Raw genomic sequence first — 14,295 nt, forward strand, 5'->3', positions numbered from 1 at the left:
TTAGAAACATAGATCAAGATTAGTTCTAATGCAGATAAATATTTTATCCATTTCAAATATAGTAAGACAGAACAGAATTAGTATTCAGAAGTTCAACGAGAGATCTAAGGATACCAGACATTGAGATGACATCAACTGTCTATTTGCGACTTACCATCCTAAACGCCTTCTTCGACTAAAGTGAGATTTACTGCACTCGCTGTCCGATCCGCTCTCTATACAGCTAAAAAAATCAACAGATTCCCTCTCCGACATGAAAAATGATTTTGATACTAATTGACCCGGACCAACGCACATACGCGTGGAAGCAGTAGTATGTGAATGAATCAGAACCACAAAGATATGATATTGCCACAGCAATGTGACACAACAATAAAATCTACATGCGTACACACATTGACCCAGATCCTAATATAGAATCCACTTTGAATCTGCTAGGCGAGACACTTCACCAACTACACACTCCCCCTCCTGGACAACCACAATTTTTTTCAAATTGGAGCTCACTTTGAATGCCCAGACTGGACTGGGAAACCATATAATGTGTTGTTCATAAATACAAAAAGTACACTCAAACTGGAAAACATTCATAAAGGAGGAAAAGAAATGACCTCATACCAAAATTTAACTATAGTATCAAAAGATCTGATGGGTCAGACATTTTATCCACACCACTATCAGTTGCATCATTGAGATTTAGTTACAGGACAAATTAATCAAGTACACAAACCAAGACAAATAAAAAAATTGCAATTACAACACCAACCCTATCAAAAATCTACATCTTCAATTTTACAAGAAAAAGATGTACAAAGCAACGCAACCTGGGATATCAAAAAGGAAAGAGAAAAAGAAAAAAAGATGTCAAGACACCCAATCCTCAAGAGTGAAAGCAGTCAGAGGCAATCTCCCTGATCCTGGATCCATTCAAGTTCATCACTACAGTTCCTGACCGCTATAAAACCACTTTCCAGTTAGCTCAATGGAAAGGATCAAGTTAAACCTTCCGGAACCACCATTTCAAAGACTGCCCTGAACTTTTTCTCTCTCAGTAAATCCATGCTGCATGCCAAACTCAGCCGCCAATGCCTCTAAATCAGGTGTTATTTCCCCCTTGTAGCCGTCCCGACTGGAATGTGGAGGTTCAGTGCCACATCTCTCTAACCCTGATATACTTCCAATCTGGTTCTGTAAATCTTCCAATTCCTCTGCTGCCACATTCTGCCGTTTCCCACCCATTTCTAGGTCCAAGCTTGTCTTAGGCATATCTGGGCTTAAGGGACGTCCCATGGAGCGTGAAGAGGTGAAGGCAATTGAGTCCTCCTTGATCTTAGCTCGGAAGTCATTCTTGGAGCTAGGGATTTTTGAGAAGAAGATTTCCTTAATATTTTGAACCCAACCATGATTATAAGGATTATTCTTCTTATCATAGCGGTACCGGAAATTTTCATAAGTTGTCTGCAAGAAAACTACAATTATTTACCCAAGATATGGCACAGGAAAGCAGGGAAATAGATAGCAAAAAGGAGGATAATGGTTTTAATGGAAACAGATTATAACCTGATTGGTGCAAATTAGGTAGAGGTGGAAGGCTGTTAACCCTCCTACAAACCAGACCACTATAAATGTATATAAGATGAGAATGCCAGAGACAGGTGATTTCAGAAGGGCTTTCCATAGATTGCATTCATATGCTTCCATAATCTTCTTGAGGTTAACCCAGCAAAAACCAAAAACATACAGACATAGGAAGGTTGCGGAGGACACAAACATAAAAAAGAAGCGGTAATTCCTCTGCATGATCAGAAATAAACCTCGTATAAGTATGATTGGATTCAGTCAACATCCAGTATATTATTTTAATTATTCTGCAAATTTAAGTCGGTTACTTTTGATCGATAAATTGATCATAACAAATTATGATAACAAAAATGACAAGATATGGAACAACAAAAGAATAGAAAGGCTAGGTGTGTTATAATTCACTTTTCTTACAGGATTCACTTAAAAAATGTTGATCATATTAAAAAGAGGCTCCAGATATGACAGTTGGGTTCTTCAATAAAAGAGAAAATGAAGCAAAAATTGCAAAAAAAATGGATCTCTTGGAGCTTATGGAATGTTATAGTTGCATGTGAAACATTTTGAATGCCTGAGCAGATGCTTCTTCACATTCGCAGTTGCACGCATGGATATGTTTCTCCCATCATCCACCATCTAAAGGAAATGTTAATCACTAAAGCAATGAACGCATAAAGCATGATATAAAGGTCAACTTCCAGCATGATCCATAGCTCACAGAAATGCAAGTTCTCATTTAACAAATAACCATATTTTAGTTTAGGCTAGCATCATATTATAATAAAATGGGTAACATGCTATGAAGCACTACAGCAAAACTAGAGCATACCTTCCCAATGCACTGCCCAACCCAAGGACAATGATGGTCAAAACGCTCCACACAATTGTTACAGATAGAGCAATGAGAACATCTTGGTGGCCGATATAGCATGCATGTGTGGCAGTATTTAACCTTGACTATGATGCCATTGACAAGGACATCCTTGGTAGGAGGCAAACTTGGGGCACCATGCTGACTCCCTGGCCAATCTACAGATGAATTGGAAGCTTCACCAACATCCTCTGGTTCTGGAGGATGTGCATTACGAGGAATAATTCCAGGATCCCTACCAGAAGTGAGAAGAAGAAGAAAGAGAGTCTGCACAAAAGGGGAATCTATTATCAATTAGCAATTTATTTTCTTCAAGCTTAGCTATTCATGAATTCACTTGTAAGGAATAGCAGGTACAAAAAGTAGATGAAAGAGCAGGTAAACTAAATTGTGGGTCTCATGTCCATTTTCTTCAGAAAGAAGGTAAAACAAATACCATCATGGGGGTGGTATTTCTTTTCCCATATTGGATGACTAAGTGGAGGAATCCGAAATTATCATTTCTTGATAGAAAGGCCCCCACTTATATTATATTAATATTATATTAATTATATTATAAATATATTCATATATTGATTAATAAAATTTATACATAATAATATATCTAATATATTAGTTTATTTATTAATCAATATTAATTATTAATAAATAATTAACAAATATTTATTAACTATCGATAAGTATAACATAGGACTTATTAATAATTAATATATTCATTTATTAAATAAAACATACTAAAATTTATTTATAACAAGAAATATATTTTTTAATATATGTGTTGATGCAAAAATCCGCCGGCGTCGGAGAAGCTGGAGTCGAAGGAGTTGCGGTCGCTGCCGGGACCTGCAAAGGAAGTCTAAACCGGAGTTGGGGGTGCTCCGGCAAGACCCTCCGACGCTCAAGTCAGTTCTCTGCCTCAACAAGAATGGAGTGCTCGAACGAAAATTTTAGCAGAGTTTTTAGATAGAGATTAGAACTTAGAGAATAACATACCTGGGGGTCCCCTTTTTATAGGCGGAGGGTGTAACAGATTGACAGCGACGTCTGTAACTGCCTGGTGGTGGGCCGTTCGGGGCCATGAGGAGTTTGTTACGGAGAGTAGTGGAGTGGAGTCGTGGCCATCGCCGTGGCCTGCCACGTGGAGCCTGTTGTGGAGAGTGGAGTGATGTCCATTGTCGTGACTTGCCAGAGCATGATGGAGCCGCGTGGGATCCGTTATAGGAAGTGGAACAGAGTCGCGGCCATTACTGTGGCCTGTCAGAGAGTCCAGGCCTGTCGGTCGAAGCTCGATTGGGGTGTCTGGTGGAGAGGGGTAGCTCTCCGTTTGAGAGGAGCTCGGATGTTGCTGGCGAGCTTTCTACTGTTGGGTGCCTCGGGCGCTAGCACTGCAGGCGAAGGTCATCTGCTGTAGAAGCTCAGTCAGGGGCTTTCTGTGGACGAAGTTCAGTTTCACGCAGAATCCAGCAGAAGGTCGACCGGCAGTGGATGTCGGATGGCGCTAGAGAGGTTTACCCGCTGGAGAGGTTCGGCTGCTGGAGCCTGTGCATCGTAGGAGTTCGTCCGGAATCTGTCCGCTACAGAAGTCCGGTCGGAGTCTGGTTCCCGTAGAAGTCCGGATGGAGATCATTTGTTGAGGAAGCTCGGCCGAAGCTTGCCTGCAATAGAAGTCCGGAAGGAATTCGTTCACAAGGGAAGCTCGGGTGGAGGCTTACAGTAGAAATCCGACGCGGACCGCTCGTAGTAGAAATTTGAAGTAGACCGCTTATAGTAGTAGCTCGGAGTAGATCGCTTGTAGCAGAAGCTCGGAGTAGATCGCTTATGGTGGGGGCTCGGAGTCCTGCCCTTGTAAGAATTCGAATGAGGTCTACCTGCAATGGGAGCTCAGGGCTGAAGTCCGGCTCTCGTAGGAGCTCGGACGAAGTCTACCTGCAGTAGGAGTTCGGGGAAGAAGTCCGGCTCCCGTAGGAGCCCGGATGAAACCCAGAAGGCAATCGACCGCCGTAGAAACTTGGATGGAGCCCGTCCGTCGTGAAGATCTGCTGTTGGAAAAGTTTGACCACTGATGAATTGACGTAGTTCTGGAAGAAATTTGAATTGGAGTTGATCGAATCCTATCGGAAAAGATCCGGAAGGGGTTCGAAGAACGGTTGACCCTTGTAGGAGATCGGCCGATAGTAGAATCCAGAGAGCACTTGGAGCAGCCTGATGGACAACCGAAGAAGCTTATCGCTGGAGAAGTCTGGGAGATGCGGTAGGAGTTCGTCCGTCGGGGGAACCCGGTCGACACTTGTGGAAGAAGCTGTGGGAGTTTATCCGTCGGCAGAACTTGAAAATATTGCGAAAGCTCGACCGTCGGAGAGGTTCGGAAAGATGTCGCTCAAGGTTGGACGTCAGCAGAGTCCCGGGAGGGTCACTCCTGATACGAACTTCGGCTGGGGGGTATTTTATACCCAACACCAGTCCCCCTACTTTCGAGTTCGAGTTTCGAATGAAGTATAGAGAAATTTTTACAGCCAAAGTTGCCCCCTTGAATTCTGCGCGCGACCGCCCTCAGAAATCCTGGCATTTAATGCGCGCATGCCGAAGTCTTTTTCTAATCGGGGTGATCCGAAGAGATTTTTCGAAATTTCCGCTGGAGCGCAGTCCCAAGTCCACGCCATAATGGCCCCGCCAGCAGTCAACCGTACGCCATGGTGAGTGGGACACGTGGCGGGCATTGGTCGGCCTAGGGATATCCGCCGTCATGACTGTGCCGGGCCCTGTTGCCTATTTAAACCCACTCCTTCCCTCCAAGGACTTCACTTCGCCTGAGAGTCCAGTCGACGCCTTTCTTTTATCTGAGAATTCTGCCACCCATCGACGCCCTTTTCGACCCTAAGCGTTCTTTGCGTCAATCCCCGCCATCTCCGCCGGCTCCCCGCCTACGTCGGGCCAATCTAGGTTGGTCCCGAAACTTCTCTTGTCATTGCTGTTGTTCCTTCCTCTTCTTGCTTTGTTTGTTCAGCTTCCAAGGGTTTATTCGCAATCTTTCCCGATCTTTCGGGATTTCCTTCTTTCTTTTCTCTTGTTGCAGGCACGGACGTAGGAGTTGCCCAGGCGGCCCTCGCCGTCGACGTCCCTTACGACGCCGAGCCTTCAGTCCCCCGAGCCCTTTCGAGGAGTTCTCCCGTCGGGGCTTCTGCCCCGGAGGTCCGTCTCGAGGGGATGCTACGGATCGAGGGGAGGAGAAGGGAAACAGTGGCCCGCAAGTTCAGCGGCTGCCGAGCTGCCACTGAAGGCTCCCACAGCTTCGAAGGGGACTCGAGGGAGAATTCCTTTAACAACAGGGATTTAATAACGGAACTGGCCGGTGAGTGCGTCCTGCCCGAGAATTTTGAAGTAGTTGAACGGGGCGACACCGGTCAAGGGAGTAGAGTTGCCGTCATAAGCTATGGCGGGCTTCTTGACGTCGTCGGGATCGAGGGACCAGAGGCGGTCGGCACTGACGGCGGAACAGTAGAACTTGTTGCGGGGGCGGTGGAAGTAGCGCATGCTGACCTCGTCGAAGTACCTAGGATGGTAATTGTCGGAGAGAACATGGTGGTGGTGCATGCCTCCGACGTTACCGCGGCCACCGGGATACTTCCGGTTCTTCTTGATGCGGGTCGTCATTGCCGCCGCCGTCGCCGCCACCGCCCCTCGAGTTCTATACCCCCTTTTTCCCCTTAGGGTTAGGGTTTCGGCAATGGGGCGGAATGAGGCGGAGGGTAAGAGTCGATGGGTTCATCATACGTACCGAAAAATACTGCTGAGAAAGATGGAACTGGAAGGAGAAGTCGAAAGCTTGAAGCGGTCTCTAATGTATTCTTTTCAGGTCTTGTAGTATTGTTCTTCTTTCCTTGGCCTCCAGGGCTTTGTAACGTATACCTTGTTAATCAAAAATGAAAAGGAGATTTTTGTTACCTTGTCCACACTTTGCGTCAAATTGTCGTCCGCCGAACTTCTTTTATTTATTTTTTTTTCTTTGTCTCGTTCGATATCGATGTTGTCTGAAGGTTCCTGGTCGTCGCCACGTTGGCTTGCTTTTCTTGTCATCTTTCTTTTTCGGCCTTAAGGGCTTTGTAATGCATACTTAGTTAATGAAATGAAAAAAAAAAATTTCCATTACCTCTTCTACTCATGTGTTGAGTTGTCGTTTGCCGAACTTCTTTCGATTTTTGTCTTGCTCGATATCGATGTCATTCGAAGGTACCCAATCGTCGTCGCATTGACCTGTCCCTTTTGTTTATGGCCGCAGATTTATCCGGGGCCACTCGAGTTTGACGCTTCCTTTCGGAGTTCGAGCTCGGAGGTCTGAACTTCTCGTCGCCTTGAGGAAGCCGTCTTATCCTTGGCCTGTGTTGAGAGCCCTCTTGGAGACTGGGGATTTTTGATAAAAATCCCCGTCCTCGCTGAGACGAGGTCCCCTGTATCTTTGATGTAATTTATTTTTCATTTGTCGCTGGTGTAGTTCGTCGCTTTCCTTTTTAACTTCCTTTTTCTTTTTCTTTTCTCGAGTGAGGATTTTCCCTCTGCTCTTAGCAGGGTCGCGGGAGCGCGGAGGGACCGTCGAGAAGGTTTTTTTTTTTTTATCTGGTCTTGAATGACCGGATCTTAGTTGGCGTCAGGACAAGGTTCTCCTCCTATTCCTGATGTAGTCGATTTCAGCTCAGGTTAGGATGAGGTTTTCCTCCTGTTCCTAACAGGACTGTGGAGGTACATATGGGCCATTGTGAGAGCCTCTCCCCCCATCCGATCTGAAAATAATCGGACCTTCGACTTTGCTTATGTTAGGACGAGGTTCTCCTCCTGTTCCTAACATGACTGTGGGGGCACATAAGGGCGTTGCAGGACCTCTCCCCCCATCCGATCTAAGGAGAACCGGACCTTCGACTTTGCTCATGTTAGGGCGAGATTCTCCTCCTGTCCCTAACATGGCTGTGGAGGCACATAAGGGCGTTGCAGGGCCTCTCCCCCCATCCGGTCTAAGGAGAACCGGGCCTTCGACCTTGCTCATGTTAGAGCGAGGTTCTCCTCCTGTCCCTAACATGGCTGTGGGGGCACATAAGGACGTTGTAAGGCCTCTCCTCCCATCCGATCTAAAAATAACCGAGCCTTCGACCTTGCTCATGTTAGGACGAGGTTATCCTCCTATCCCTAACATGGCTGTGGGGGCACATAAGGGCGTTGTAGGGCCTCTCCCCACATTCGGTCTAAAAATAACCGGACCTTTGACCTTGCTCATGTTAGGGCGAGTTTTCCTCCTGTCCCTAACATAACTACGGAGACACATAAGGGCGTTGTAGGGCCTCTCCCCCCATCGGTCTAAGGAGAACCGGGCCTTCGATTGTGTCGAGACGAGGTTCTCCTCCTGTTCCCGACACGGTTTGTTTCGATTGTCCTGTCGATATAAACTCGTGCCAAAAGAAAGATATGTGGATATAAAACTTCTATTTGAAGTAAAGTTATCGGTAATACATTCGTAAATTTTTCGAGCTCCATAATCGCGGGAGGTCTGCTCCTCCGAGTTCTCTGAGGTAGAAGTTCCGGACTGGACTACCTCCTTGACTTCGTACGGACCTTCCCAGTTTGGAGCAAGCTTCCCTTGATCCTGAGATTGCGAGACAGCGGCTCGTCGAAGCACTAGGTCTCCTGCTCTAAAGACTTTGTTTTTGACCCGGGAGTTGTAGTAGCGGACGACTTTCTGTCTGTAAGCTGCCATCCGAACTTAAGCTGCCTCCCGCTTTTCTTCTAACAAGTCGAGGTTGGCTTTGAGACCCTGCGAATTGTGATGCTCGTTGAACGCCACAACTCGTGCTGACGGGAGTTTGAGCTCAATTGGGATAACAGCCTCCGTTCCGAAGGCTAGAGCAAAGGGGGTCTCCCCCGTGGACAGTCTTTGGATAATTCGGTACGCCCACAACACATGATAAAGTTCGTCTGCCCAAGTTCCCTTCGCTCTTTCGAGCCTTGTCTTGATTCCTTGCAGCAGAGTTCTATTGGTCACTTCAGCTTTGCCGTTGGCCTGAGGATGGGCTACCAATATGAAGTTGTGGGAGATGTTTAGGTCCTCACAGAATCCAGCAAACCTCGCTCCCGCAAATTGTCGCCCATTATCAGTAATTAGAGTTCTTGGTAGGCCGAACCTGCAAACGATTGACTTCCAAACGAAGTCTTGCACTTTAACTTCTGTGATTTTTGCCAACGGTTCGGCTTCAACCCACTTGGTGAAATAGTCAATTGCTACCAGGAGAAACTTCCTCTGCCCTGACGCCACGGGAAAAGGTCCAAGAATATCCATTCCCCATTGCACGAACGACCATGGGGCGATCAAAGGTGTAAGTTTGGAGGCGGGCTGTCTTTGGATATTAGCATATCTCTGACATCGGTCACACTTTCTGACGTATTCAATGGAGTCGCGGTACATTGTCGGTCAGTAATACCCTTGTCAGAGCAACTTGTGGGATAAGAATCTAGCCCCCAGATGGCTTCCGTAGATTTCTTCGTGCACCTCCCATAAGCCGTAGTCAGCTTCCGAAGGCCAGAGACATTTTAAAAGGGGCAAAGAGTATGACCTCTTGTACAATTTGTCCTCATAAAGGATATATCGGAAGACTTGATTTCTGAGCTTCCGAACTTCTTTTGCATCATGAGGAAGAACCCCGTCTCTAAGATATGCCACCAGTGGGTCGATCCAACTGGGTTCATGCCAATTTCCATCACGAGCCGCGATTCTTTCGTACTCGAGCACTTCAAAACTTCAAAGAGGACTTCCTTGGGTAGTTCAGCCAGAGCTAGTGTAGCCAGTTTGGAGAGGAGATCGGCCCTGATATTTTCCATTCTTGGAATCTGCTTGATGTTGAAGCTACTAAAGGCGGGGACGATCTCCTTTACCTTTTCAAGATATTTGGCCATGCTATCCTCTCGTGCTTCATAGTTTCCGCTGACTTGTCCCACTACCAGTTGGGAGTCACTATAAATTTGAAGCCGATCTACTCCTAATTTTTTGGCGATCCTCAATCCTGCGATCAGAGCTTCATATTCCGCTCCATTGTTTGTTGCGGAGAATTCGAAGCGCAGCGCGTACTCCGCGACGATCCCCTCCGGACTGATCAAGATCAGGCCCGCGCCTGCGCCCGACATGTTGGAGGATCCGTCCACATAGAGGGCCCAAAAGCAATCAGGGAGGTCTATTTCTCCTTTAGAGGAGTTCGGTCGGAACTTCAGGCAGTCAGTTTCACCTTGTTCAGGTTCGGCCTCCTCCGGGATAGTGCATTTCACTATAAAGTCTGCCAATATCTTGACTTTTACTGTCGGCCGAGGTTGATAGTTGATGTCGAATTCTGTGAGCTCGATCGCCCATTTCGCTATCCTCCCGGAAGCATCCGCCTGGTGTAGAATCACCTTAATCGACCGGTCGGTGAGTAACGTTATGATGTACCCTTGAAAGTAAGGTCGGAGCCTCCAGGCTGCAATCAATAGGGCGTAAGTTAGTTTCTCTAATTTAGTATACCTGGTTTCGACGTCTCTCAATGCGCGACTGATGTAGTAGATCGACCGTTGAATTTTTGTTTCTTCTTTAACAAGAACTGCTGCGAGAGCCATAGGGGAGACTGCCAGGTACAAGAACAACTTCTCCCCGAGCTCGGGCTTCGTCAATAGCGGAGGCGAGCCGAGATAGTTCTTTAGTTCTTCGAACGCCTGTTGACATTCAGTGGTCCAACAAAAGTTCTTCGGCTGCTTGAGGGTTTGGAAGAAGGGTAAGCACCGTTCGGCCGACCTCGCAACGAAGCGATTCAGGGCTGCCACCCTCCCTGTAAGGCGCTGAACTTCTTTTATCGACTTCGGGGCGGCCATCTCCTGGATGGCACGAATCTTCTCCGGATTGGCTTCAATTCCGCGCCCCGATACCATGAAGCTCAGGAATTTCTCCGAAGTCACTCCGAAAGCACACTTAGTTGGATTCAGCTTCATCTTATATTTCTGGAGGGCACCGAAAGTCTCCTCGAGGTCGGCGACGTGGTTCGTTGAGGATTTGCTTTTCACGAGCATGTCGTCCACGTAGACCTCCATGTTGCGGCCGATCTGCTCTTTGAAGATTTTGTTCACCAGCCGCTGATAGATCGCACCTGCATTTTTGAGGCCGAAAGACATGACCCTGTAACAGTAAAGACCACGGTTAGTAATGAAAGCAGTCTTTTCTTCGTCTTCTGGTGCCATTCTGATTTGATTATAGTCGGAGAATGCGTCCATGAAGGTGAGAAGCTCATGGCCCGAGATTGCATCCACCAGTTGATCAATTCTGGGCAGAGGATAGCTGTCCTTTGGACAGGCTTTATTCAACTTTTTGAAGTCTATACACATCCTCCACTTGCCGTTTGCCTTTTTGACGAGGACCACGTTGGAAATCCAGTCAGGATAGTTGACTTCTCTAATGAATCCGGCCTTCAGGAGTTTATCCACTTCCTCGGCTATCGCCTTTTGCCTTTCCGGTGCATGACCTCGAATTTTTTCCTTCGTCGGCCGATGCTTTGGAACAACGGCCAGACGATGTTCTATGACCTCTGCGTCGATCCCCGGCATGTCCGTCGGAACCCAAGCGAAAACATCCGCATTCTTTTGTAGGAAATCAATGAGCTGCGCCCGCATCTCTTCCCCCGGGTTGGAGCCGATCTTCACCACATGCTCTTTATTCCCATCATTCAAAAGAATCGAAACAAGATCTTCAATTGGCCCGCCCCTTTCCTCAATGAGGTCGTCGCGGGCGTCCAATCCATCAACCGAACAGAGGTCAGATCGGTCACTTCTTTGTAAGGCTATGCTGTAGCAGTGTCTCGCCAAGACTTGATCTTCTCTGACCTCTCCAACCCCCTGACCCGTAGGAAATTTCAACTTTAAATGGTAGGTCGACACCACAGCTCGGAGGGTGTTAAGATCGGGCCGGCCGAGTATTGCGTTATAGGCGGACGGCGCCTTTACCACCAGGAAGTCCACTCGCGCCCTGGATTGTTTCGGAAATCGACCTGCAACCACAGTCAGGGTTATCATTCCTTCCACGGGCATGGCATCACCCGTGAACCCTACCAGTGGGGAGTTCACCGGCCCTAAATGATCATCCGGAATGGACATTTTCGAGAACGCATCGTAGAACAAAATGTCGGCCGAATTTTCATTGTCGACAAGAATGCGGTGCACATCGTAATTAGCTATATTTAAAGAAACTACAACCGCATCGTTACGAGGAAATTGAACTCCCCGAGCATCTTCCTCAGTAAAGGTTATGGATTCCTCAATCCTTTGTCGCTTGGGAGGTCCGGCCAATACACCGGTTGTTCCCCGCCGGAATTCCCTTGAGATGGTGTTGGTGAAACCGGTCGTAGGCCGATTATCGGGCTGCTCCATGCCGACTGCCGTCGTTGGAGGAAGAGGAGCCTGGGAATCCGGAGATGAGGTCGGGGCTTGCAGAGCTCGCTGAAATCTGGCCGCGGGGGCCGTTGACCGCCTGGTGGATGCCCTTCGGGGAGGCATCAGGTGGAGATCAGGCAGGCAACCAGAGGAGGAGATGTCGGAGAAGATGACCGGAGATGGTCCCGTTGAGCGCTCCTTTAAGAACAAGGGTACTGCGAAGACACAACCCTTCCTCTAGCGCCAATCCTGTTGATGCAAAAATCCGCCGACGTCGGAGAAGCTGGAGTCGAGGGAGTCACGGTCACCGCCGAAACCTGCAAAGGAAGTCTAAACCGGAGTTGGGGGTGTTCCGACAAGACCCTCCGACGCTCAAGTCAGTTCTCTGCCTCAACAAGAATGGAGTGCTCGAACGAAAATTTTAGTAGAGTTTTTAGATAGAGATTAGAGCTTAGAGAATAACATATCTGGGGGTCCCCTTTTTATAGGCGGAGGGTGTAACAGATTAACAGCGACGTCTGTACCATCTGGTGGTGGGCCGTTCGGGGCCATGAGGAGTTTGTTACGGAGAGTAATGGAGTGGAGTCGTGGCCATCGTCGTGGCCTACCACGTGAAGCCTATTGTGGAGAGTGGAGTGATGTCCGTTGTCGCGACTTACCAGAGCATGATGGAGCCGCGTGGGATCCGTTATAGGAAGTGGAACAGAGTCGCGGCCATTACTGTGGCCTGCCAGGGAGTCCAGACCTGTCGACCGAAGCTCGATTGGGATGTCTGGTGGAGAGGGGTAGCTCTCCATCTGAGAGGAACTCGGATGTTGCTGGCGAGCTTTCTACCGTTGGGTGCCTCGGGCGCTAGCACTGCAGGCGAAGGTCATCTGCTGTAGAAGCTCGGTCAGGGGCTTTCTGTGGACAAAGTTCAGTTTCACGCAGAATCCGACAGAAGGTCGACCGGCAGTGGATGTCGGATGGCGCTGGAGAGATTCACCCGCTGGAGGGGTTCGGCTGCTGAAGCCCGTGCGTCGTAGGAGTTCGTCCGGAATCTGTCCGCTACAGAAGTCGGGTCAGAGTCTGGTTCCCGTAGAAGTCTGGATGGGGATCATTTGTTGAGGAAGCTCGACTGAAGCCTGCCTGCAATAGAAGTCCGAAAGAAATTCGTTCACAAGGGAAGCTCGGGTGGAGGCTTACAGTAGAAATCCGACGCGGACCGCTCGTAGTAGAAATTTAAAGTAGACCGCTTGTAGTAGTAGCTCGGAGTAGATCGCTTGTAGCAGAAGCTCGGAGTAGATCGCTTGTAGCACAAGCTTGGTGTAGATCGCTTATGGTGGGGGCTCGGAGTCCGGCCCTTATAAGAATTCGGATGAGGTCTACCTGCAATGGGAGCTCAGGGCTGAAGTCTGGCTCCCGTAGGAGCTCGGACGAAGTCTACCTGCAGTAGGAGTTCGGGGAAGAAGTCCGGCTCCCGTAGGAGCCCGAATAAAACCCAGAAGGCGGTCGACCGTCGTAGAAACTTGGATGGAGCCCGTCCGTCGTGAAGATCTGCTGTTGGAAAAGTTCGGCCACTGACGAGCTGACATAGTTCTGGAAGAAATTCAAATTGGAGTCGATCGAATCCTGTCGGAAAAGATCCAGAAGGGGTCCGAAGAACGGTTGACCCTTGTAGGAGATCGGCCGATAGTAGAATCCAGAGAGCACTTGGAGCAGCCTGATGGACAACCGAAGAAGCTTATCGCTGGAGAAGCCCGGGAGATGCGACAGGAGTTCGTCCGTCGGGGGAACCCGATCGACACTTGTGGAAGAAGCTGTGGGAGTTTATCCGTCGGCAAAATTTGGGAATATTGCGGAAGCTCGACCGTCGGAGAGGTTCGAAAAGATGTCGCTCAAGGTTGGATGTCGGCAGAATCCCGGGAGGGTCACTCCTGGTACGAACTTCAGCTGGAAGGTATTTTATACCCAACAATATGTATAATTAATTTAAAAATATATTTTAACTCATGCAAATATATTTCAATATTCTAAATATCCAATACTGACAGCATTTATATAAGTGGGTCATAAATCATTAACAAATAGAATGAGAAAAGATGTTATTACTTGAATTATTTATCAAGGGCTTTGTTAGAAATGTGGTAATATTTTCATATAAAATTATCTCTAACCAAATATAGTAATATTTCTTTGATGCCATTTTCTGCAGTATTTTTTGCACCAACCTAATATGATAAAATTTATTTTCCCCTGCAATTATTTTTTCAAATAAATAATTTTCAATGATCGTCAGATTATCCTATAATCTAACATACCCCAACCAAATAAAACCTTAGATGGAAAGACAAAACTAAAGAGCCTTCACACAACTACATTTTAATGTTTATGCAAGTGCCAATAAACCAAGGGACATGCAACTAAGTGCAGCAAGTCAA

General features: G+C 47.6%; 2 protein-coding genes across 2 annotated transcripts; both read right to left on the reverse strand.

The window, feature by feature from the left end:
* Window positions 1-592: 592 nt before the first annotated feature.
* LOC105036187 (probable protein S-acyltransferase 7) lies at window positions 593-2,694 on the reverse strand. Its single transcript, XM_073262197.1, has 3 exons — window positions 2,411-2,694; window positions 1,561-1,794; window positions 593-1,458 (listed from the first exon to the last, which is right to left on the reverse strand). Exons 1-3 carry the CDS (start codon window positions 2,510-2,512, stop codon window positions 1,021-1,023), a joined length of 774 nt encoding a protein of 257 aa, XP_073118298.1. The 5' UTR covers window positions 2,513-2,694; the 3' UTR covers window positions 593-1,020.
* Window positions 2,587-14,289, reverse strand: LOC140859742 (uncharacterized). The gene is made up of 2 exons (XM_073262196.1): window positions 3,446-14,289; window positions 2,587-2,719 (listed from the first exon to the last, which is right to left on the reverse strand). Exon 1 carries the CDS (start codon window positions 11,996-11,998, stop codon window positions 9,023-9,025), a length of 2,976 nt encoding a protein of 991 aa, XP_073118297.1. The 5' UTR covers window positions 11,999-14,289; the 3' UTR covers window positions 2,587-2,719; window positions 3,446-9,022.
* Window positions 14,290-14,295: the final 6 nt, after the last annotated feature.

The sequence above is a fragment of the Elaeis guineensis genome, chromosome 8, assembly GCF_000442705.2.
Source record: "Elaeis guineensis isolate ETL-2024a chromosome 8, EG11, whole genome shotgun sequence".
Taxonomy (NCBI): domain Eukaryota; kingdom Viridiplantae; phylum Streptophyta; class Magnoliopsida; order Arecales; family Arecaceae; genus Elaeis; species Elaeis guineensis.